At 54.3% G+C, this 24,754-nt stretch overlaps 1 protein-coding gene across 4 annotated transcripts in view; it reads left to right on the top strand.

The window, feature by feature from the left end:
* Positions 1-24,754, top strand: part of TMOD1 (tropomodulin 1) — a 71,751-nt gene that overhangs the window by 37,330 nt on the left and 9,667 nt on the right. For 3 of the 4 annotated variants that reach the window (XM_084898771.1, XM_084898769.1, XM_084898770.1), the window contains 5 exons: positions 6,077-6,196; positions 15,538-15,627; positions 16,484-16,614; positions 18,764-18,871; positions 19,491-19,634. In XM_084898771.1, the coding sequence (XP_084754897.1) occupies positions 6,106-6,196; positions 15,538-15,627; positions 16,484-16,614; positions 18,764-18,871; positions 19,491-19,634 (564 nt within the window). In that variant the 5' untranslated portion in view covers positions 6,077-6,105. Of the gene's footprint in view, positions 1-910; positions 1,099-6,076; positions 6,197-15,537; positions 15,628-16,483; positions 16,615-18,763; positions 18,872-19,490; positions 19,635-24,754 lie in introns of those variants that run through there. The other variant, XM_084898772.1, reaches the window with a different exon arrangement.

The following is a 24,754-nucleotide window of genomic DNA, read 5'->3' as shown; positions in this document are numbered from 1 at the left end:
CAGTCCCGTCAGCTCCCCCGTGGTAATTCTCCACCTCAGGGGGCTGTGGCTTCCTTCACAGCAGTTCCCACGACGTCATTATCTCGGTATCATTTGTCTCTCTCACTGGCCTGTAAGCCCCATGAGGGCAGGGACTCGGGCTGTACCTTCAGCAGCCGGTACAGGGCCTGGTGTACACTAGGGCTCAGTAGAGAGTTGGTGAATGAATGAATGAATGAGTTCAAATTAAATAAATGTATAATGCCTGGTGGCTCAGTTGGTTGAAGTGTCATCCGGGCACTGCAAGGTTACAGGTTCAATCCCCAGTTAGGGTGTGTATGAGAGGCAACTGATTGATGTCTCTCTCTCTCTCTCTCTCTCTCTCTCTCTCTCTCTCTCTCTCTCTCTCTCTCTCATTAATAAAAAAACATATATTTTTTTAAAAAGAATATAAGCCCCATGAGTACAAGGACCACATCTGTCTGGTGCATTGCAACTACATTTAACAAACCCTAGCACATAGTAGACACCCAATATATATTTCTTAAATTAATTAGTTAATTGTGTAATTAATTGTTTAGTCTCTTCCATTCTCCCCACCCTTAAGAATTTAAGTGAGATGAGCCACAGGTCCAGGTCTGTGGCTATTAGCTCTGTATCTCTGTTGAATTAGCACAATACCCTGCAGAATATCTGCTGGATGAACAACAGAATGAAAAGGGCACCAGGAGTCGACACGGTGGGAAAGATGGTGAGCCATCCCAAACCCTGGCATTTTCAAATTTTATTGAAAACTTGGAGGGTCAGGGAAGCCCAGGGGCACCTGGCTACCGAACCCCAGAAGGAGGGCTGTGGGATCTGGAAGGTGGTGGCAGGGCAAAGGGTGGGGATGACTGGGGCCTTGACCAGAAGGGCTAGGTGTGCCCTGCTGAGAATGTGGCACGAGATGTTCTCGAGCAATGCACTTGTGCCATGAGGAGTGGATTCAGCACGGCAGAGAAAGAGAATAGAACCTCTGGATTCCATGGCCTTACAACACTCAGCATCCCACCCACACATGTGAACAACGAGGAAACCGAGGCTGTGAGAGAGTCGGCAGCAGGCCTGGGTGGACGGCCGGTGAGTCCTTGCTGGCACCCACTGGCTCAGGCCCCCATCGCTCTCCCAGGGGAGGAGCTGCGGAGGGCATGGGTGTGGGAAGGGAATCTGGGCAGCACACAACCAGTCCTGCCACTCAGAGGAGCCAGTCTGGCTGGAGCCTGGCACAGTGCTCTCTGCTCCCAGGGCCGGATTGCCTTCGTGATAAACCGGGCCGACCCGAGGAGGGTAGCTAGGATTTACCCTACTGCCGCATAATGACAAGCTTAAAAGGTTCATCATCATCACTGTCGCCCCCAACACCAGTGTCACTTCCATAACGCATTTCCTGGTGATTGTTGGAGTCCTTATAGATTGAGTGAGGGGGGGATCTGACTAGAGAGTGTAGGGAAGACCTTCCATCTCAAAAAGCCAGGCTCAGCGCCATTCAGTCCAATCCTGGGCCTAGAGCTGGGCCTAGAGCTAGCTAGGCTGAGGGGAGACAACACTCCAGCACGCAAGACTCAACAGAATGTGGTAGGAGCCATACGCTGGTGCACAATCCTGAGGAATGTGAACTTACTAATTGGATGTGGGTGTGATGACTCAAGCAGGGGCAGAATAAAATACGCATGCAGAATATTTTCATTAGAATTAGATTTGTTTGGCTATATGTGCTAGGGGGGAAAAAAGTAAAATAAGAGAACTTAAGCAAGGTGGAAGTTTAATTTTTTTTTTTTCACTTAAAAGAATTGCAGGGTTAGACAGTCCAGAGCTAGCAAGGCATCTTGCCTGGTATTAGGAATCAGCACCCTTTCCTGTTTATTATTATTATAATTATAATTATTATTATTTTAATCTTCACCTGAGGATATTCTTCCATTGATTTTTAGAGAGTGGCCATGGTTGTAAACAATTTAAACAAGGAAAGTAACTCAACGTAATTTCCTCCACTGAGAGATAGACCCTGATCCCATTTTAGTGAATATCCTTCTGGATACTTCTTTCTGCACTTTCTACCCCTTCCCACCTCTGCCATTACCGCCCTGGTCCAAGGCACCCTCCTCTCTCACCTGGACTATCACAGGAGCCACCTAACTATCTCCCACTTCCATCCTCACCTGCTTCGGGCTATTCTCAATCCGTCATGAAAGTGAGCAGGTTTTTTAAAATTGAGGTAATAGTCACATAACATAAAATTAACCATTTTAAAGCGACCAATTCAGGAGCATTTAGTACATTCATAATGTATAGATTGAAAACTAAAACTAAAACCCTGTAACAAATGAGCAGTTCCTCTCATTCTCCCTTCTCCCCAGCCCCCGGCAACAAGTCTGTTTCTATGGATTTATCTATTCTGGATATTTCCTAAAAATTAAATCACATAATGTGTGACTTCCTATGTCTGGCTTCTTTCGCTTAGCGTCTTGTTTTTGAGAATCATGCATTCCCTTTTATGACTGAATAACATTCTGTAGTTTAACTGTTCATCCAGTGATGAACTTTTTAGTTGTTTCCACTTTTTGGCTACCGTGATTAGTGCTGTTATGAACATTTATGTAAAAGTGTTTGTCTGTTTTTAGGTGTTTCTTTGTTTTGTTTTTTGTTGTTGTTGCTGTTGGATCATATGGGGAAAGAAGTTTTTTGAAGAACTAAAAAAAACTTTTCCAAAGCAACTTCACCATTTTACATTCCCACCAGCAATATACCAGGGTTTCACTTTCTCCACATCCTTGCCAGCCTTTGTTATTTTGGGTTTTGGTTTTTACTATAGCCATCCTCTATGATGAGGTGGTATCTCGTTGCAATTTCGACTTTCATTTCCCTAATGACTAAGATGTTGAGCATCTTTTCACATGTTGTTGGAGAAATATCTAAAAATCCTATGCCCATTTTACAATTGGATTTTGTTGTGCTTGTTGAGTTGTAAAACTTCTTTAATGTTTTCTGCATATTAGACCTATCAAATATGTGACTGTGAATATTTTCTCCCATTGTGTATAATGGCTTTTCACTCTATTGATAGTATCCTTTAATGCACAAAAGTTTTAAATTTTTTATTTTTATTGATTTTTAGAGAAAGAGGAAGGGAGAAGAAGAATAGAGAAATAGAAACATTGGTGAGAGAGAAACATCATTGATGGGCTGCCTCCTGCACGCCCCCTGCTGGGAATTGAGCCTGTAACCCAGGCATATGTCCTGACTGAATGGAATCGGTGACCTCTTGGTTCCTTTGTTGATGCTCAACTGCTGAGCCTCACCAACTGGGCAAAGCTTTAGATTTTTATGAAGTCCAGTTGATCTATTTTTTCTTTAATTGTCATGTCTAAGAATACATTGCCAAATCTAAGGTCATGAAGATTTATGTCTGTTTTCTTTAAGAGTTTTATAGTTTTAGCTATTATGCTGAAGACATTGGTTTATTTCCATTTATTTGTATAGATGCTATAGATGCTATGAGATGGGGTCCAACTTCACCCTTTTGCATGTGGATCTCCAGTTGTCCCAGCACAACTTCTTTTTTAAAAAATATATTTTTATTGACTTCAGAGAGAAAGGGGGGGAGAGAGAGAGAAACATCAATGATGAGAGAGAATCATTGATTGGCTGCCTCCTGCATGCCTCCCACTGGGGATTGAGCCCATAACCTGGGCATGTGCCCTGACCAGGAATAGAACCATGACCTCCTGCTTCACAGGTTGACGCTCAACCACTGAGCCACCAGAAGGGCCATCACAACTTCTTGTAGAAACTATTCATTTTTTCATTGAGTGGACTTGGCTCCCTAAAATAAATTAGCCATAGATCTCTGTATGGGTTTATTTCTGGACTCCTAGTTCTATCCATTGTTTCTATATTTATCCTCATGTCAACGCCACCTTGCTTTACGTTGTAGTAGGTTTTTAAATCAGGCTGTCTTAAGTGCTCCAACTTCATTCTTTACCAATATTGTTTTGGCTATTTGGTGCCTCTAGCAATTTTTTTTTTATTAAATTATTATCTGTGTACATATTTTAACATTGCCCCCCCCCTTCCATACATACCCTTCCTCCCTAGAGTTTTGTGTCCATTGGTTGTACTTATATGCATGTATACAAGTCCTTCGGTTGATCTCTTATCTCCCCCAGATCTCCCTCCCCTCCCCGCTATAATTTGACAGTCTGCTTGTTGCTTTACTGTCTTTATATCTGTCTTTTGGTTCATCAGTTTGTAATGTTCTTTAATATCCATTAATGAGTGAGGTCATGTGGTATTTCTCTTTCATTGACTGGCTTATTTCACTCCGCATGATGTTCTCCAATTCTATCCAGGTTGCTGCAAATGATGAGAATTCCTTCTTTTTTATGGCAGCATAGTATTCCATTGTGTAGATGTACCATAGTTTTTTTTATCCAATCATCTGCTGATGTGGTGCCTCTAGCAATTTTAAATGAATTTGAGAATTGGCTTTTTCAATTCTGGAAAGAAAAAGAAAAAAAAGCTATTGAATTTTAATAAAATTGCATTATATCTGTAGGTTGTTTGGACATTATTGCCATTTTAGTATGGTCTTCCAGTCCATGAACTTGGGATTCCTTTTTATTCATTTATGTCTTTTTTATTCCTTTCAGCAATGATTTGTTGTGTTTCATGCACAAGTCTTTCACCTCTTTGGTTAAATTTATATCTACTGTTTTTCCTTTAGATGCTAATATATATGAAACTAGAGGCTCGATGCATGAAATTTGTGCACTGGGGGTGGGATGTCCCTCAGCCTGGCCTGCACCCTGACCATCTTTCTGAAGGAGCAGTGCCCCCTCAGCCTAGAACTTCCTACTCATTTGCTCTGCTTTATATCCATCTGATATCCTCTGATAGCTTTACATGCTTGTTTATTACCTATCTCCTTTCACTAAGTTGTAAATTGTTCATTGCTATTCCTCTAGCCCCTAGAAAGGTGCCTAGCACATAGGAAACACTCAATAAGTATCTATTGCATATATCCTATATAATCAAAGGCTAATATGCAAATCCCATCTGTGGAACTACCTGTCGCTTGATGTGCAATGACCACCAGGGGGCAGATGCTCAACACAGGAGCTGGCCCCTGGTGATCAGTGGGCTCCCCCAGAAGCTGAGTTCCTGGCTGGCAAGCACAGTGGTGGTGGGAGCTTCTCCCACCTCTGCAACAGCCCTAGGGATGGCCAACTTATAGGCCTAAGCCCTCAGTTGGACATCCCCCAAGGGCTCCCAGACTGCAAGAGGGCAAAGGCTGGGCTGAAAGATCCCCATCCCCTGAGTGCACGAATTTCGTGTACTGGGCCTCCTGTGTGTGTGTGTGTGTGTGATTTTTCATGCATGGAATTGAATTATTCATGCTATTTTGTAAACTGGCTTTTGCCACCTTTTGCCTTGGCATTTTCCTTCTTAGAAAGTGGGGAGCCCCATCATCCTTTGTAAGAACGGCTGGGACTCCATCGCGTGGGTGCCCCGGAATTTCTCCAGCGGTCCCTCTGGGTGGACACTGCAGGGACCATCCTTGTGTGCCTCTCTGCTCCTCATTCAGTTCTGAGTCTGACACTTTAAAAACACCAAGTCCCATGAGGCAAGGAGACATTTCTTGCTTCCTGGTCCTCTTTTAATAATCTGAGTGCATTTTATTTATTTTGTTTAGAAATGTTTCTAAAGTTTTCTCTCCTATCAGAACCCTTAGTGAGGATATCCCAGCCACTGGTATTTGACTTTTTGAAAATCTTTTTTCTACTTACAGGCCATTTAAATTAATGACTCATGTTTTCAATAGCAAGCGGTCTAGTTTGACCAAGCTATAAAGGTATACTTTTCAAAAAGAAAGGTACTTTGTGGGAGATCTTCCATTCCTGTTCTTGGGGAGTTTGGCACTGGTCCCCAGGGGAGACGCTCCGGGGACTCTCAGCACGGAGGCTCGCAGAGCCCGGGGAGCCCAGGGCTGCTGCCGGAGGCTGCCCGGTGCCGCCGTGCTGGCACTCCCTGTAACGGACACTCGTGCGTGTGTTTGCAGGGAAGGTCTGGGTCCCCAAGCAGAAGCCGATGGACCCCGTGCTGGAGAGCGTGACGCTGGAGCCGGAGCTGGAGGAGGCCCTGGCGAATGCGTCGGACGCGGAGCTCTGCGACATCGCAGGTGAGAGGCGCGCCCGCGCTCCCCGTCCTCCGGCAGGACCTGGCCGGCGTCTGCAGGGAGCCGGGGCGGTTTATTTCAACGCGAACCGCCTCTCTCTCTCTAACAAGGACTAGAGGAGGCTGAGAGTATTAGAGTAGAAGTCCATCATCAGAAACCAAACTGAGGAAAATAGAGATAGGACCACCTAAGCTCATTACACTAGGAACCATCGGTGGTTGCCATGAGACCCCATCCCAGAGGGCTGTGGATGCAGCCTGGGGTGGGGGCTGGGGCTGCATGGGCCCTGTTCCCATCGAATCCTGCCCAGGCCACCTGGGAAGAGAGAATGGGGAGGAGGGGGAAGAGAGAGGACTGTGGGCATCCCAAGCTTGGCAGGTTCACAGGGGCTGGAGCACAGCCACCTGGTTTTACCACTCTGCGCCCTCAGGAAACGCCCACCTCACATTCGTACAGCGCTCTCCCTCTTCCTGGGTATTTATTTCCACAGGACCTTCCCAAACGGCCCCTAAAGCTCCAGCAGGCAGCCTGATCTTCAGAGCCCCTCACCACCTCAGCATCTCTCCTTACTGCTGTCCAGTCTCTGCCCCGCATGGCCACCAAGAGTCAGACCTGGCCACACCAAACAGTCTGCCTCTTCCCCCACCCTCACCCCCACGGTGCTGTGCTCCCTGGCCAGGGGGCGGGTGGCCTTTTGATTCTGCAGACTCAGGGGCTATTAACCACCCCCCAGATCAGGGGTCTTCAAACTACGGCTCGCGGGCCACATGCAGCCTCCAGGGGAGTCTGATCCTGCCCGCCAGGTTTTTTGGGCAGTGAGCGCAGCCAAGGTGTTACAGTAGGGATTAGTAGTTCATATAGTCCGGCCCTCCAGCTCTCTGAGGGACCGTGATCTGGCCCCCACTTTAAAAAGTTTGAGGACCCCTGCCCCAGATGATGGCAGAAGGGTGGGTAAGACTCAGACAGTGGGAAGGGGAGAGGAAAGAGGGGGTTGACTCTGCCCGGCTGAGGTTGAGGAGGAGTCGAGGAAGGTTCCAGATGGCCAGCTCCAGAAACTAAGAGGCTGTTGGTGTCACGAATGAGCGTGTATTCGTCTGCTTGAGCCGCCATAACAAAGTACCCCAGGCTGGTGGCTTAAACAGAAGTGTATTGTCTCACAGACTGGAAGTCAGAAGCTCAGGGTGGCGGCAGGTTTGATTTCTTCGGAGCCCGCTTCCCTTGACTGGTCAGCAGCCACATCTCACTGCGTCCCTCTAGTCTGTGACCCCTGGTGTGATGTGTGTCCTACTCTTTTCTTCTGGAGACACCAGTCAGATTAGACTGGGGCCCGTGGTAACTCAGTCACCTTTTAAAGACCTCGTCTCCAAACACAGTTACATGTTCTCAGGTCCTGGCGATCAGGGCGTGAACCTTGGGGTTTTGGAGGGACACAGCTCAGCCCCTACCAGCGGCAGAGGGGCGGGCTCAGGGGAACTGCTCAGTTCAGTCCGAGGCCTTTGAGTTCAACGGGCCTGTGGGCCATCCAGGTGGGAACAGTTGTCTGTAAAAGTCTTGGGATCCACGCTGCAGCCATTGTGCATCGTTAGCATAGAGACGTGGGCATCATTAGCATTGCCAAGCTCCAGGCAGAGGGCATGGCAGGAGTGGGGCCTGGGGGTGTGCAGGCAAGTGTCCTGGCTCAGGTAGAAAGAAGCCTTAGAGTGGTGAGGGCCGGTTAGCCACAAATGGGCTGGGAGCCGAAGGTCAAATCACAGTGGACACAACCTAACGCAAGAGCGGGGAGACAGAGTGAGGGCTCGGGGCTGGCCTGAGACGCAGAGGTAGGTGAGGCCGGAGGTCAGGTGAGGCCACCAGTGCTGGGGGGCTTGGTCTCCTGCCTCATGGTATCCTCAGGCTTCTCATAGGTGCTATGCGTGTATGCTGGTGGCATTTGTCACAGGGGATGGGCGTGGGAAAGGGGGCGGCTGCCATCTACAGTGGAACCATGTGGGGAGGGACAGTGGGAGACTCCAACACGCAGGAGGGGTGACTGTGGATGCTGGTGGCCAGAGCCTGGTTGCAGGGACCAAGTGACGCATGCAGAAAGCCAGTGTGCAGACTGTGAGTCCAAAACACCCTTTCCTCGGGAGGCAGGGAGTGCGGGAAAGACGGAAGGACAGTGGCTGGAAGGGTGTCAGGGCGGAGAGAGAAAGGTTTCCATTCCACTATGGAATACCGAAGCCATGAGCACCCATCCGGAAACGGACACTTAACTCAGAAAACGTAACCAGTTTGCACTGAAGTTCAAGTTTTGTTTTGTCAAAACCACACAAGTCATATTAGACCCCACATCATGCCCATGTATGTGGACCGAACCATTTCCCTGATGGGGGTCTGACTCCCGGAGGTGGGCGGCTGACACCCCTGTGCAGCACCTCCACGCTGACTCACCCGGAGCTGTTTTTATCCTGGTCCTTCTCCCCCATCACCTCCGTGACATCACTCCTCCTTAGCAAATGACTCCACCGTCAGAACCGCCAGCTTCTGTGCCAAATAGAACTGCAATATTGGGCTGAGTTTCTGTGTTGGCTTCTTGAAACTGTTCCTCTTTATTTTTGTTGGTATGGCTCATTATTATTATCTGTTCGTGATCCCATGCCCTTCCCGTGCCCGGAGAGGAGGGGGGCTGTAAGTGGACGCGGGTGCTCACCGGCCCAGCGTGGGCGCCTGTCGTGGTGTATCAGCCATTTGAAGGTGACGGGGTCTTAGGGGAAGGAGGGGCTGCACAGATGCTGACCTCCAGCTCCGTGGTCCCAGGTGCGCTGGGCATTGCTTCCAACGCCTTGCTGTTTGTTTATTGATGACAACCCCCTGCGAAGTAAGATGCATTGTCCCCATTTTACAGACAGAGAAAGTGAGGTTAAATGCCTTGCCCGTGGGCGTGGAACCCAGGCAGCTTGGTGCCATGGCCTATTCACATCATCAACCGGTGCAGCCTGGATAAAGCCCTCAGGATTGGGGGGCACGGTGGACACAGATGGTGGGTGAGAGGGGGTGCCGAGTCTCCCGGAGTGGCTGGGGGAAGATGGGGTCACACTAGGAAAGGCTCTGTCTGTGTAATCCTCACCCGAGGATATTTTTTTTTATTGAGTTTTAGAGAGTGGGAGAGAGAGGGAAAGACAGAGAAACATCAATGTGAGAAATATTGGTTGCCTCCTGCATGAACCCAACAGGGCCCAGGCCGGCAAGGAGCTGGCAACCTAGGTACATGGGTGCGTGCCCTTGACCGGAATCAAACCTGGGACCCTTTGGTCCACAGGCAGACATTCTATCCACTGAGCCAAACCGGCTAGGGCAGGAAAGGCTCTGGATGCCACATCGCGGCGCTGACGCCTGGGACTGGGGGAGTGCTGGGACTGGGGGAGTGCTGGGACTGGGGGAGTGCTGCAGAGGCAGATGGAAGCAGGGGTGTAGGCAGAGAGGCAGTGGTATTTAGAGGATGGGGGGGAGGGGAGGATCATAGGAGGCAGGCCCCAGGTAAGGCCAATGGCCAGGTGGAGCCATGGGACTCATAAGAGGTGGCTCCACCCAGAGACCACCTATTCCTAGTGCTGGACCAGAGGCCAGAACTTCAAAGGTGCTGCAAGAGATGGAGGCAGGGGCAGGACATCTTGCCGGAGTGCTGGGTGTGGCTGACCCACCAGAGGCAGGGACGGGAGGATGGGTGCGGGGGAGAGGGGTGGCTGGGCCTTTCCAAGGAGGAAGTGCATGGAGCCATGAGGTGGTCGAGCCACTAGAGATAGAGAAGCAGGGAGAGGAGGGCATCACCTGGAGCCTTCACACCTCAGCTCCCAGGCAGAGCACTCCACAGGCTCACCTCCGCCAGCCACAGGTTCCCGCACTCCGCAGCCATTACCCGGCCTCCCCTCTGTGAGCCAGGCTCTGGCCTCCCCTCTGGGTGCCAGGCTCTGGCCTCCCCTCTGTGTGCCAGGCTCTGGCCTCCCCTCTGTGTGCCAGGCTCTGGCCTCCCCTCTGGGTGCCAGGCTCTGGCCTCCCCTCTGTGTGCCAGGCTCTGGCCTCCCCTCTGGGTGCCAGGCTTTGGCCTCCCCTCTGGGTGCCAGGCTCTGGCCTCCCCTCTGGGTGCCAGGCTCTGGCCTCCCCTCTGGGTGCCAGGCTCTGGCCCGGCCCTGGTGAAGGAAAGCAGCCCGGTGCCTGCCCTCCCAGAGCCGCCTACGCCAACGCTGAGGCCAGTGGGAAGTGACAGGTGAGAGTGAGCGTGGCAAAGGGAAAAGGACAGAGTGCGGGAGGGGGCTGGGCTGTGTGCTGGGAGCTAAGGCCAGAGCCACGCAGATCCTGAAGGAGAACGGGCAGGGTGAACGGGGAGCAGAGTGAACGGGGAGCAGGGGGAACGGGGAGCAGGGGGAACGGGGAGCAGGGGGAACGGGGAGCAGGGGGAACGGAGAGCGGAGGCGGCCCCGCTGAGCTGCTTGCTTTGCAGCTGCACACACTCGGGCTAGGTGTTTGGTGCTGACAGGAGCAGGCAGGACCCCCTGCCGGCGTCACACTGATTCAGGGGTGACCGGGGTGAGGCCGAACCTATAAACTCTCATTGGTTCATTTGTCTTCATGTGTGTGCGCCATTCATTCACTCGTGGAGTCACGTGCGTTATTGAACTCCCACCGTACGAATGAGTCAGGCTCAGTCCTTACCCTTGGTGGGCCCGGGATGTGATGAGGACACGCAGAAGCATGTCTCTTTTAACGTGAAGAGTGTTGCCACAGAGTAGGGAACACTTGCCTCTGACAGTGGCTTGGGGGCCCCCCGGGAGTCACCTGCACGCACTTGGCATTATGGTCCCCCCTCCTCAGGAAGGGACACCATCCTGGCTTGCCTTTGGGGACCCTTCAGCTGGGACGGACCCAGAAGGAATTGTGGGTAGGAGGGCCAACTCCAGGCAACCCCAAGGGCAGGGGCACCCCCCCTCCCCCCGGCTCCTGTGGCTCCAGAGGAAGTCTTAGGCAGAGCCGCCTCCCCAGCTGCGGGTGCTCCCTCGTGCCGTGGGCTCCTGCCGTGGGAGAGGCGGTGCGGGCGTTCGGCCGCGCCGGGCCTGGGCCAGAGCCGGCCTCTCCCACCTGCTCCTGGACGCCGGCCGTGCCCCGCGCCAGCCTGGGCCGTGGGCCGCGGGACAGGCCGGGTGTGCCGTTATCTCTGCACCGCAGCGGGATTACAGCCGAGTGAGCCCTGCCAAGGCGGAGAGGGGAAGGAGAACTTGATGTTCTTTTTCAGAGTTCAAAAATAGTCCTTTTTGAGTTTTGAGGAAGATTTGACTTATTTTAAAAAAAACCTCACATTCCTCAGTGCTAAATCCAGCCTTGCCGGTATCTACTGATGTGCTGTTCTCCTTTGTCACTCACACCTCCCCCCCTCCCCTTTCCCTCCCTCTCTTTCCCCTTCCCTCCCTCCCTTCTTCTTCCTCCCTCCTCCCCTCCCTGCCTCTATCCTTCCTCCCTCCTTTCTTTCCTTCCTTTCTTTGTTTTTTTTTCCTCTCTCTCTTGGATCCCTACTTTCCTCAGAGCTGTGGAATGGTTTTAGTTCCTCGTAGGCCTGCTGTTGGCATTCGTTACTTCCTAGAATACATGTTATCTGTTTTTAGGATTTTGAAGTAGAGGGGAAGTTTAGACGTTTAGACGTGCTGGGACCTAGTGCATGGAGGCGTGTGTGGGAACGAAAGCTAACTTAGAAGCCGGAGAGTCCTCACCAAATGGTCTCCGAAAACCACTTCCTCCCGAGCCTGCGGGACAGTGGAGGGTCCACAGCACCTGCCCTGGAGGCTGTGAAGAATCAAACAGGATGAAATGATGAGATGTGATGTGGCTCTTAAGTGCTATGTGAAGGCAAGAGAGCAGCTTTCAAACACACCCCATTTTACAGGTGAGAAAACTGAGGCCCAAAAAGCAGACATGACAGGGTCACCTAGCAAATGAGTATGAAGGCCAGACTGGAGCCCAGGTCTCCTTCCTCGGGTCCCTAGCACTTACTTTCTTTCTTTTTTTTTTAATATATTGTATTGATTTTTTACATAGAGGAAGGGAGATGGGGAGAGCGTTAGAAACACTGATGAGAGAGAAACATCAACCAGCTGCCTCCTGCACACCCCCCACCGGGATGTGCCCACAACCAAGGTACATGCCCTTGACCAGAATCGAACCTGGGACCCTTGAGTCCACAGGCCGACGCTCTATCCACTGAGCCAAACCAGTTAGGGCTCCGGCACTTTCTGTAACCTTCTTGCCTCTGCCCTCCTTTCTGGCCGGTTACAGGAAGCTGTCCTCCGAGCACAAGATGTATTTTACATTTTCCATCTCTCTGTACATGCTCAGGGAGGCCAGCCGGCCGCGTGCAGCCATGTCTGTGCTGGGATTCCCAGGAACCTTTCCAAAGTGTTCTTCCAAACCTGCAGTCGCAGCAGCATCCCGGAAGCTCCCGAGCCGCTCCCTGTGTGGGAGCCCGGGGTGGGGGGGCGGGGGGGGGCTCCAGAAGGCGATGCACCCACCGTGCTCCCATCCACCTGCCGCTGACTCAGGCCTCAGCTCCCACTGCCCACGCAGCCAGCGCCGGAACAAAAGCCCAGAGGGCCTGTGAAATGCAGATGCCTCTCTCCCTGCCCGTTCTCCTTAGTGATGAGCAGGCAGGTCTAATTTTAGCGGAGAAAACTCTTAGAATGTGAGAAGCAGAAGGGACTTAGAGATCATCTCATCTTGTGGCTCTCAGCTCCCACTGCACACCAGAACCATCCAAGGTGAGATTTAAAAACATGCCTCCAGAGATCCGGCTTAGTTGGTCCATTGGGGAGCAGGGATATTGCCGCAAAGTTCCCGGGTGAATTGTATGTCCAGCCATGTCTTGTCTCACCCCTTCATGGGACAGAGAAGGCTGGAGCCTGGAGAGGGAGGGGACCTGCCCGAGGTCACACAGCATTGGGGGCTTAATCGGGACCAGTCCTGTCTCTTCCCTAAGGGCTCTGGTATTTTTGTTTTTCTAGCTAGAAACCACGTCTCATGAAATGGCTGGGGGGATTTTTTAAAAGCATCAGCAAATACTATTTACCAAGTGCTTCCTGCATTCTGGAAGAGGTAGAAGAGAGAGAGATTATATTCTTTCCTGGCCTCTGGAAGTCTATAGCCCAGTAGGGGAAGGACACAGATACCCTGAAATCTCCATCTCCTGGTATACTGTGGGCTGGGATAAGGACACCGGGTGCTGTGGGAGAACTAGCAGGAGAGAGGGAGGAATCCAGGAGGACTTCCTGGGGGAGGAAGTGTTATTCTAAGTCTTGAGGGATGGAGGGATAAAGTTGTTAGGTCAAATGCAGGATGCTCAGATAGATTTGAATTTCAGGTAAACAACAGGTACGTTTTTAACGTAAGTATCCCAAGGACTGAATGAGACCTACGTATACTGAAACATTTTTCATCTTTTCTCTGAAATTCCAACGTAACTGGGTGTCTTTAATTTTAGGGGCTACATCTAGCAACACCACTGGGGGCATTTCAGCATTGGGCGCCGCAAATGAGAGACTTGACAGGGGGTGGGGGTGAGGGGGCAGGAAGCAGGAGAAACTACTGAGCAGTGAGTGTCCCGGGGCAGAGGGTGTGCGGGAGGGACAGGCTGGGAAAGCAGGGCCGGCCCAGGGAGTGCTGGTGAAGCCAAGCTCTGGGGGTCAAAGCCACCACCCACCCACCCACCCCGATGACTGCAGCAGCCTCCTGGTCCCCCCGTGTCCTTCCCTCCTGTAGTTCATGCTCCCGGCAGCCAGAGTGACTGAACTCCTGTCAGGCCGGCTCAGGCCCTCTCCAGCCTCCGATGGCTTCCCAGGCTGCACCTAGAAAAAGACCCCAATCCCCTTACCCAAACCCAGCCCACCTGCAGGATCCCACCTGCAGGACTGGGAATACAGTCAGCTTCCAAGTGTTGTTGGGAGGATTCAGGGGGATGGTGTCCCCCACTTTGACGGCCCCCCAAAACCACCTGGGAGGCTTTTTACAAAGGCAGCTATCTCAGCCCTCGGCCCCAGAGATGGTGGTTTGATTGGTCCGGGGAAGGTCTGAGTGTCAGGAATTTCTAAAGGTTCCCTAGTGACTTCAATACACAAACGAGAATCGCTGATGTGCAGTTCTCTGGCCAGAGCAAGTGGCTTGGTGAGGGGGTGCTAGGCTGTCCCCCACGTGTCCATCTCCATCTTAGCCCACTCCTGGCCCTGCCCTCCCTGAGCTTAGAGCTTTCCCACCCGCCGCTCCCTCTGCCCACAATGTTCTGCCTCCCTTCTCTTCGCCGCCGAGCCAACACGAACTCATCATTCCTGTCCCATTCTCCCAGAATCATGGTCGGCAAACTGTGGCTCTCGAGCCACATGCGGCTCTTTGGCCCCTTGAGTGTGGCTCTTCCACAAAATACTTCTGCCTGGGCGAGTCTCTTTTGAAGAAGTGGCGTTAGAAGTTTAAGTTTAAAAAATGTGGCTCTCAAAAGAAATTTCAACCATTGTGCCGTTGATAGTTGGCTCTGTTGACTAATGAGTTTGCCCACCACTGTCCCAGAACACAATGAGCTTCTCCCTCACCACACCTGCCTTATACTGTGCCCGTGTTTTAATTTCCTGGGTCCCTGCTTAGCGGCTCTGTCCCCACTCCCCACCCCCGACAGTAAGCTACATGGGTGGGGACCCTGTCTTTCCTGTTCTCCACTGCCCCCCTCGCCCTGGAGCTGGACACACGCGGTCGGCACTCAGTGAACGTTAGTGAGTAAACAAAAAAACGACTTGAGCACCGGTGTGATGTGGTCAGAGCTGCATTTCCAGAAAGGTGTTTCTGGCTGCTCTGCGCTGAAGCTGGAGGGTGGGGCCAGGACACCGGCAGCTGCTCAGCTGTGACAGGACGGCCGAGAAATGGGACAGCCTCACCCAAGACGAAGTGATGGAGCGGGCGGTCGGACCGACGAGAGACATTGTTAGAAGGGAGGGGACGGGGTGAGGTGCGTGGACTGAGGTTCTACCCCGAGGGACCGGCAGGGTGACCAGGTGGAAGGAGATCCCGAGGAAAAGGCTGTTGCTGGGGAACGTGAGTTCTGTGTTGGCCACGTTGGGATGGACGTGTCAGGGGGACATCTAGGACCAGAGGCTGGGGACCAGAGAAGTGTAGGCTGGTGGCAGAGATTTGACGTCCGTGTAAATAGAGGCAAATCACTTCTAAACGTTTTCGTGCGTTTCTTGCCATTTCTGGGAGCAAGAATTTCGAGGGCATGGAAGGTACGTACCCGGGAGGCTCTCCAGTCTGAGAGGGCGCGTCATGGGCCTTCCCTGTCCCCGCAGCGATCCTGGGCATGCACACGCTCATGAGCAACCAACAGTACTACCAGGCGCTGGGCAGCAGCTCCATCGTGAACAAGGAGGGCCTCAACAGTGAGTACGCACCCTCCTCACCCCCTCGCCCCCCAGCGAGGGCACCGGGAAGGGGCGTGGTCCTCATGCTGTTTGCTCCCTCCGGCTCCTGCTCTTCGGCTCCCGGCTCCAGGCAGAACTTTCACATCCACCTTTTCCTTTTCCTCCTCCGGGGCTTCCGTCTTGTTTACAAAGGCCTTCTCCATCCCGGTGTATGGAGAAGTATCCTCCTGCACTTTCTTCTAAGAGTTGTTCCCTTCTTCTGTGCAACTTCTTAATCCACCGGGAGTTCACGTGTGTGTGCGGTGCGAGGTGAGGTCAGATTCTCACTTTTCCACGGGCAGCTCATCGTCCCAACACCATGATGTGTTTGCACGGCGTCTGCCCACCGCTGCTGTGGGACTTCACCTTGATCCTGCTCGTCCGTGCATCCACGTGCGTCTGTCTGTCTGTCTCGGGCGCCTCTTCTGTCCCACGAGTCCGTTTGTCCCTTCCTGTGTCGATATTGCCTTGTCTTCATTGTCCCGGCACCTTGTTCCAAGCTGGCCTTTGGACCCAGAGAGAAATGGGGGTGCCCAGAGAATCACGAACACACCCCCCCCCCCACCCCGTAAGGCTTATATCAATATATATGTCTCTCCCACCCAGGCTTCCATTCCTCCCCACAAGAGCCCCTGCTCACAGCTACAAGGTGAGGCCCCCGAGGGGCAGAGTTTAAGGAAGCCACCCCGTTCTTGCAGGACATTACAGACAATCCAAGCAGGCCCCCACCCCCTCCACAGGTCCCTGAACCCCGCTTCCTCCTGGGTGTGCTTGTGTGGAGGGGAGGCGACCCCCGTGCCCCTGGGAGACACCCCCCTTTCCTGGGTCCCTCTAGGTGTGATCAAACCGACACAGTACAAACCTGTGCCCGATGAGGAGCCAAACTCAACCGACGTGGAGGAGACGCTGGAGCGGATCAGGAGCAACGACCCGAAGCTGGAGGAGGTGAACCTCAACAACATCCGGGTGAGCCCCCGCCTTCCCACGGCTCCTGCGGGGGGCGCTGTGGCCTGGTGTTGCTGTGACGCCACCGCCGGCTCAGCACGCAGAGAGGACGGGCCTGTGTGGGCTCCGGGCCCCTCGGGTCAGGAGGAGGGTGGGATGGGGGGTGGACAGTGCCAACGAGCACATCCCGGGGCCCGGGTTTGTGTCCGAGGACTGACATCAGGCCCCCGTGTTTGTCCCGGACCAAGCCAGCTGCAACTCGGGACACCCGCCCTGTTACTCAGAACAGAGCCTCGGAGATAACATCGGGAGCCACACACCCTTGGCTGCGCAGGACCTACGGCCGGAAAAGCCGGTGCCCCCCAGGCTCGCGGGGTCCCCCAGCCTCGTTCTGCAGCAGAGAGAGAGGGAGGGGGCTGTGGGCCCGGAGGTCTGTCAGCCATCTCTCTCCAGACATTTCCCGTGTGACCCCCACGGGCACAGGAGGGACCGAGGGACAGGCAGCTCTACGCTGGACAGGCCGCAGGGGGAATTCAGAGGCAGCCCAGCTGGCCGCCCACCTGCTCAGCCCGGCGGCGGGAGGGTTGGCTCCGGGAGGGGGAGGTGGCCAGACAAGAAGCAGGCCCCTCGCTCCAGGCTCCTCTTTCCTCTCTTCTCCACTTTCTCTAAGTGACTGCCAGCCCCGCGGCACAATCAGATCGGAAACCTGCGTCCATCCGGAGTGTTCCCCCCACCGGCCTCCCGGGCTCCGTTCCCATGGGAGCTAACGTGATGCTGAAATGAGAGCCATTAGGGCACAGCCAGGGCCTCCATTGCCTGCCATGTGCCGAGAGGGAGACACTGGCCCGGCTCAGATCTGTGCTTCCTGAGTGGATGGCGGCTCCGAGGGTGTGGGGTGCGACCCCACCCTGACCCCACCCCTTCACCGTGGGGCCTCCGCAAGGGCTCAGCCTCCCCAGGCCTTACTCTCCCCTCTGCACACCAGGCAGCTGGACGAGATCAGGGTATTTCACCTGCAGAAATAAAAAAGTATATGCCAGCCAAAACTGGTTTGGCTCAGTGGATAGAGCGTCGGCCTGCGGACTGGGAGGTCCTGGGTTCAATTCCGGTCAAGGTCATGTACCTTGGTTGCGGGCACATCCCCAATAGGGGGTGTGCAGGAGGCAGCTGATCGATGTATTTCTCTCATTGATGTTTCTAGCTCTCTATCCCTCTCCCTTCCTCTCTGTTAAAAATCAATAATAAAATATATATATATATATATTTTTAAATATATCCCAGTCCCATCCCCTCCCCAGTTTCTAACGTTATTGGTCTGGAGCAGGCCCGAGCTTCAGCATTTTGTAAAAGTTCCCAGGAACCTCCGGTGTGCGTCAGGGCTGAGACCTCTGGGGCAGGTGTCTCTTAAAGATTATCTAGGGCACCCCCATCCTTCACACACACACACACACACACACACACACACTCACACACACACACACACTCACACACACACACACACACACACACTCACACACACACACACACACTCACACACACACACACACACACTCACACACACACACACACACACACACACACACACACTCACACACACACACACACTCACACACACACACACACACACACACTCACACACACACACACACACTCACACACACACACACACACACACACTCACACACACACACACACTCACACACACACACACACACACTCACACACACACACACACACTCACACACACACACCCCTCTGTTTTCCAGAATCAGGCCCAGAGAAGGGAAGAGCCCCTCCCAGAGTCACGGAGCAAACCGGAAACATGGCCACTTGCTGGGGCCGAGGCCAGGCTCCTGCCCACCCCGCAGCCCAGGCCCGAGTTCTCGGCCCAGCACTCCTCCGCACCCACTGCCTCCTTCTCCTCCTCCTCTGGTCTCTGCCCACAGAGGAAGGGGCGGGTCCTGTCTGAGCTTCCAGGAAGGGTTTCTGTCCCTCTGTTCACCAGAAGGTTCGCCCCAGATCCCAGCTACGTGGAGCTAAACCGGAATCCTTTGCCCAGTTAGCTTTTTTGGTCAGAGATTTGCTATAAATCAGGCTGCACGTAGCAAATTTATATTATGCACGGAGCTGCTGGCAGGGCCGCCGGTCACCGCTGCCTTTCTCTCCGCAGAATATCCCCATCCCCACCCTCAAGGCGTACGCGGAAGCCCTGAAAGGCAACTCGTACGTGAAGAAGTTCAGCATCGTGGGCACGCGGAGCAACGACCCCGTGGCCTATGTAGGTACCTTCTCCCCCGCGGCCTGCGGGCGGGCGGCACGGAACCAGGAGGGCTGGTGCTGTGGCCTCAGGCCTGGCCATCTCCCACGGAGGAAGGGCCTCGTGTGGCGTGGTGAGGGGCGTGGGCGAGAGCCAGGAGAGGCCGTGGGCAGAATGGCGGGCGCCCAGGCACCACCTGTACGTTACCCTCGTTCATCTCCCCCGGCTCCCCTGGTCCTAGACGTGCAGATGAAGAGCCTGGGGTGCAGGGAGGTCAGGAGACTTGCTTTGCCCAAAGTTGCAGAGCAAGTGAAAGGGGGAGCTGAGATTTAAATGCAGTTCCAACCGCTGAATCTCTGCATTCGGCACGGTGTGGACAAGGGCCTGCCCCATGCTGCGCCTCAGTTTCTCCATCTTTAAAATCATTGTCTTCCTCAGTGGGTCCTGATGAGGTGGAGGGGAGGAGAGACACCGAGCTGTGCTTGGTGAAGGGGGTGTGGCGAGCCTGGTGCCTAGCTGGAACAGCAGAAGTGTACCAGGGACTCTTGCTCCCAGCAAGTTTCCCTCGATGCTTTAGGTTTTACCCAGGAGGGGCTCAAGGGGTCTCAAAGGTCCCCTGGCTTCTCTCCCGTGGCCCCAGGCCCTCGCTGAGATGCTCAAGGAGAACAAGGCGTTGAAGACCCTGAACGTGGAATCCAACTTCATTTCCGGAGCCGGCATCCTGCGCCTGGTGGAAGCGCTCCCAGACAACACCTCCCTGGTAGAGCTGAAAATCGACAACCAGGTAAGCCGAGCGGGTCTCCTGAGCCCTTCGCCTCAGGACGCTCGCCGCCTGCGCTCTCCCGCGTGCTGCTGGAGGGAGCGGGAGCTGCGATTATAAAAGCCACGGAGCCCAGCTTCAGGGGGCCTCCGCTCGCCTTCCTTCTCCATTCCCACCCAGGGCTCTGGCAGCTTTCGCTTGTGTCCTAGCGATGGGGAGCTCACTCCTTAGCCATCTACCCTTTCTTACCTCCCATAGCAATTAGCTCCCTTTGCTAGTAAGACCTGTTGGTTTGGCTTAGTTCTATTCTGTGCTACACACAGGACACAGGTGTTGCACAGATCTTATACGCCATTGGAGTCTTCCTCTCCAGGCTAAATGCCCCATTTCCTTCCACCATCCCCGCCCCACCCTCAGTGGGTTTTTGAATTTCCTTACCATCGAAGTTATTCTTTGTGTAAACTCTAGTTTATTTTTATCTTTATGAGGTTATCGTTTCTCTATAACTTCTGGGATTCCATCATTTATTTTCAGGGCAACTCTTTCAGTTCTGATTTTTAAAACAGAGCTAATAGCCAGAGCTTGCAGGTCGGATATATTATATGTTACGTGTGTTCAGGGTCCATTGTGGGCCAGGCGCTGGGCCATGCACCTGACACACAGCATCTCTCGTTTTCCCAGCCTCCCTGCAGGAGGTGGGCATTCTCCCTCCCACTCTGCAGAAGGGAAAGCAGTTCAGCGAGGCTCAGGCAAGCAACACTCTCAGGGCCACCGCGTGCTTGTTTTAGGAGCCAAAGGATTTGAATCCAGGACTCGGTGACTCCGAAACCCACACTCCATCCGTTATGTGTTAAAACACTCTCACGCTGTCTTCTTTGTGGTGTGTGGATAGGGAGCTTGTGTTTTCTACGTGAAAATGTTTGCTTTCTGGCCACATAAATGTGTGCCTAGGAGAAAGACGGGAAGGAAATACAAAAGTTATAAGTAGTGGTCATCCCTGAAGGAGACATTTATCTCTGCTGTAAACTAGCTCAAACAAACAGAAAAGTGTGTGAAACGTAAACGCGCAGTTTGAACGAGGCACGCTGCGCTTGTGACCCCCGTCCAGGCCAAGAACTGGAGTTTCACCAGGTTCCCGGAGTTCCCTGGGCCCTTGTCCATCAGAACCCCGTCAGAGCTCGTCACAGTGTGCTCCCTGCTTCCTTCCCAGCCTCCGCGTCTTCGCTCTTGCCCTTCTCCCAGATGGAGTGTCCTCCCTGCTCACCACCCCCCCTCCCCACGTCTCTGCCTTGAGAGGCCTCTCCCTCTGGGTTCAGCTGCAGCCCCTTCCTCTCCCCCTGGGGTCTGGAGCCAGCTGGACCCAGCGTGCCTGGGCTGACTGCACATCTCTCCCCAAACCCCCTTCAGCGATAGCACCCTGGGACCTTGAAGCTCCCCCCCACCCCCCACCCTCCAAGCGGGAGTATTTACACAGGAGATTGGCCCCCCGGAGCAAGGCAGGTGCTCCCTCTCTGTGTTCTCCTAGGACCGTGGTCGGCAAACTGCGGCTCTTTGGCCCCTTGAGTGTGGCCCTTCCACAAAATACCGTGGCCTGGGCAAGTCTATTTGGAAGAAGTGGCATTATTAGAAGTTTAAATTTAAAACATGTGGCTCTCAAAAGAAACTTCAGTCGTGGTCCTTGTTGATGTTTGGCCCTGTTGACGAATGAGTTTGTCAACCACTGAGCTAGGACCCCGGCTTCCCTGTGAGATTCCCAGAGGCTGGTGCTGTGTCTGTGTCATCGCCGCCTCAGGGCCGAGCTCAGACGTGGCCCACAGCGGTGCGGGGTGAGCAGGGCTGCCTCGGATGGCCGTGCGTGTCCCCGCACCAGGAGCAGGCCGGGGTCGGAGTCTCACCCGCATTCCACTCTCCAGGACTCGGGGTGGGGCTTTGTCCCGCAGAGAGGGTCCTCTTTCCTAACTCCTGTAGAAAGGCCACGTGAGCCACTGCGGCCCCGGCAGTGAATCTGCTGCCTTGGACTCCTTGCCTCTCTCACGTGCTGGGGCCTGGCGGCTGCATCGCCCATTCCCAGTCCCTGCCCACCCCACCGATCGCGTCCCTCCTTGGGCCATTGCTGACCCTGCTTATTGGAGGCAGGAGGGGTACAGCGATGGAACGGAGGCATGCAGCCGGCTTGGCAGCAGCTCTGGGCCAGGCCTGGGACCAGCTGGTCATGTGACTTCAAGCCTATCTGTGCAGAGAGTCAGGGTCTACCCAGCGTCAGCTGGAAACTGACACCTGGGGCAGAGTGCAGGCCAAAGAGGGCCCAGGCCACTGGCCTCAGGTCACTGTGATGGCAGCTGCCAGGGAGCGAACTGCCCACCTCCCTTCTCACTGCTGTTCCCCCAGAGCCCAGAGATGGAGCATCTCCCTCACCTGGTTCACTTCCCCGAGCCTCACTGCCTCCCTTGTCAATGGGGCAATAAAATCTCCACTTCTGAGGAGATGACACATTAAACTATCCTATGCAATAAAGAGGTAATATGCAAATTGACCCTCACGCCATAACGCTGTCACAAGATGGCTGCACCCACAGCAGAGGTGGGGTTTCCGTAATGAGTGATCAGCAGGGACCCGAGGCTGTGGGGCGCTGGGCCAGGCCAGGGGACCTGAGGCTGTGCCCCCCACCCGGCGGGGCTTGATGGGGTGGGGCTGGCTGGATCTAGGTCTCACGCAATTTTGAGGCATGTGTGGGTGGGCAGAGACTTGACTCTGGGTCCCAGGAGTGCCCCAAACTCTGACAGGAGGGAGATTTTCAAATGCACTTTACTAACTTACTTTCATCTCTGACACTTCTATTATAGAGAAAGGGCAAATAGCAATATTAAAATATTTCCTCTAATTAAATTCCCTTTTAATGTGTGCAAAGTTCATGCACCGGGCCACTAGTGGTGGTCCATAACTTCTGTAATTACTCCAGAGACAATCTGGGGAGTTCACATACTATTCAGAGTTAACTTCCTGAGCAGGTGCCTCGAATCCATTACGTCACTTCGTGCTCACACAGACTGTGAGGGCGTGCTGTAGACGAGGAAACGGAGGCCCGGGCAGGCTCTGTGGCCTGCCCACAGTCACACAGTGAGTGAGTGGCAGAAGCAAGATTAGAACCCAGGCCTGGGCGACTCCCGAGTGTATGAGCTGTGCCTGTCCGGGCTCTTGAACGCTACTGTACTTTCACATGGCCCTCGCTTGGCTCTTCTCAGCTGCCCATTCCTTTGGTGTGAGGCCCACAGCCTGGGAGCCTCTTTTTTTAAAAAATATTTTTTAAAATATATTTTATTGATTTTTTACAGAGAGGAAGAGAGAGAGACAGAGAGTCAGAAACACCAATGAGAGAGAATCATCGACCAGCTGCCTCCTGCACACCCTCTACTGGGGATGTGCCCACAACCAAGGTACATGCCCTTGACCGGAATCGAACCTGGGACCTTTCAGTTCCCACTGAGCCAAACCGGTTCCAGCTGGGAGTGTCTTTTTTTAGTTTCTGTGAGCACTTGGTGAGTGCTGGCTGCCCCCCAGAGCATGCTGGGCACTATGTGGATGAGGCTCTCGCTCTGCCCTCCAGGGCTTCTGTGCTGCACGGGAAGCAGAGAGCAGCAGTGACCATTGGGTGAGGCGCTCCAGCAGGCCACAGACAGCGGACCCTGCGGTCCACCGGAGGGGGCAGTCTCAGCCTGGAGCCGGCATCGGGGAGGGCTTCTTAGAGAAGGAGAAGTCTGAGATAAACCTTAGGGTGGACAGTGTCTCAGCATGCGAAGTGACCATTGGGTGAGGTGCTCCAGCAGGCCTCAGACAGCGGGCCCCACGGGCCCCCGGAGGGGGCAGTCTCAGCCTGGAGCCGGCACCAGGGAGGGCTTCTTGGAGGAGGGGAAGTCTGAGATAAACCTTAGGGTGGAGGGAGGCCTTGGCCTCTCAGGTGCAGGAGTCACACAAACAGAGGAGAGGGAAAGGGAAGGAGCCCGTCCGAACATGATAATGGTACCCTGGGAGGAGGACAGAAAGCCAAGGAGTAAGGACAGAAGGGAGGTGAGGGTCCGAGGGGCTCTGAATGGATGTGGAGGGAAGGTGGGTGGTAGACCGCCCTGTGCACCAAAGCCGTGCTCGGGAACGTGGTCCCCTGCTGGACGGGAGCAGGAAGAGGGCCTGGGGCCTGGGAGGCCAGAGAGGGTGGGATGACCGGGATGAGGGGCCTGGGGGAAGTGCTCCCCTGTGGTGGGCCTGGGGCTGAGTGGGGTCTGGCAGGGGAGGAGGAGGACGGGCAGGGGGCCTGCCGTGGGGAGGGGGCTCTGCCGCCCAGGCTCTAGGGAAGCCGCCCTGCCTCTCTCCGTGCGTGAGGCGGTCTGGGCCTGGCGGCCGCCTCTCACCAGGTGCCCCGGCCCCTGGGCTTCTGGGGAGCGCGACCGAAAGGAGGTGATGAGTGGCGTGTGATTCATTCCTCGTTCTTGTTTAGTCCCCGCGGCCCTCGGAGGCGGCAGCCCTCTCCCCCAGCCCTTGTGCCTGCAACCTGTGTCAGCGCGTCCCTGCTCTCCTCTCTCCTTATATGGCCAAGGAAAGGGACTTGGGGCCTTCCACCCGGGGACAGGAGCCTCCCGGCTGGCTCAGGACACAGATTCTGGAACCGGGACTCTGAGGCTCTTTGTTTACGCGGCCAGTCTTCCTTTATCTCCAGACTCTGCTCTGCCGCTGCCTGAGGCTGCCCAGAGCCAGCAGTGAGGGCCGGAGGGGGCAGAGGGGCGCTGACCGGGGCTGAGGACACCGAGAAAACGGCAGCCCCGCCTTCCTTTGTCAGGCGGGGAAACTGAGGATCAGAGAAGGGGTGAGACCTGCCCAAAGTCATAGGTCAAGTAAGAGTCAGAGCAGGGCTGGAGCTGAGAGGTCCTGCCTGTCAGGCAGGCTGCCTGTCTGGATGGACAGGGGAGACCCTACAGCTGGGGTGTCTGCAGGCCCCGCCCACTCCCAGCAGGTCATACCCAAGTGGGGGTTCTCTGGGCCTCTCACTCCTGACCCAGCTCCCTCCAGCGGCCCTTCCCAGGTCCCTGAGGGCCCAGGGCGCTCTCCCTGACCCTCTGAGCAGACAACACCTGACACACGACCCCCTCCCCAAA

The sequence above is a fragment of the Pipistrellus hanaki genome (assembly GCF_964339955.1).
Source record: "Pipistrellus hanaki genome assembly, chromosome: 11".
NCBI classification, from domain to species: Eukaryota; Metazoa; Chordata; class Mammalia; order Chiroptera; family Vespertilionidae; genus Pipistrellus; species Pipistrellus hanaki.
This window is presented reverse-complemented; position numbering and strand designations above follow the sequence as displayed.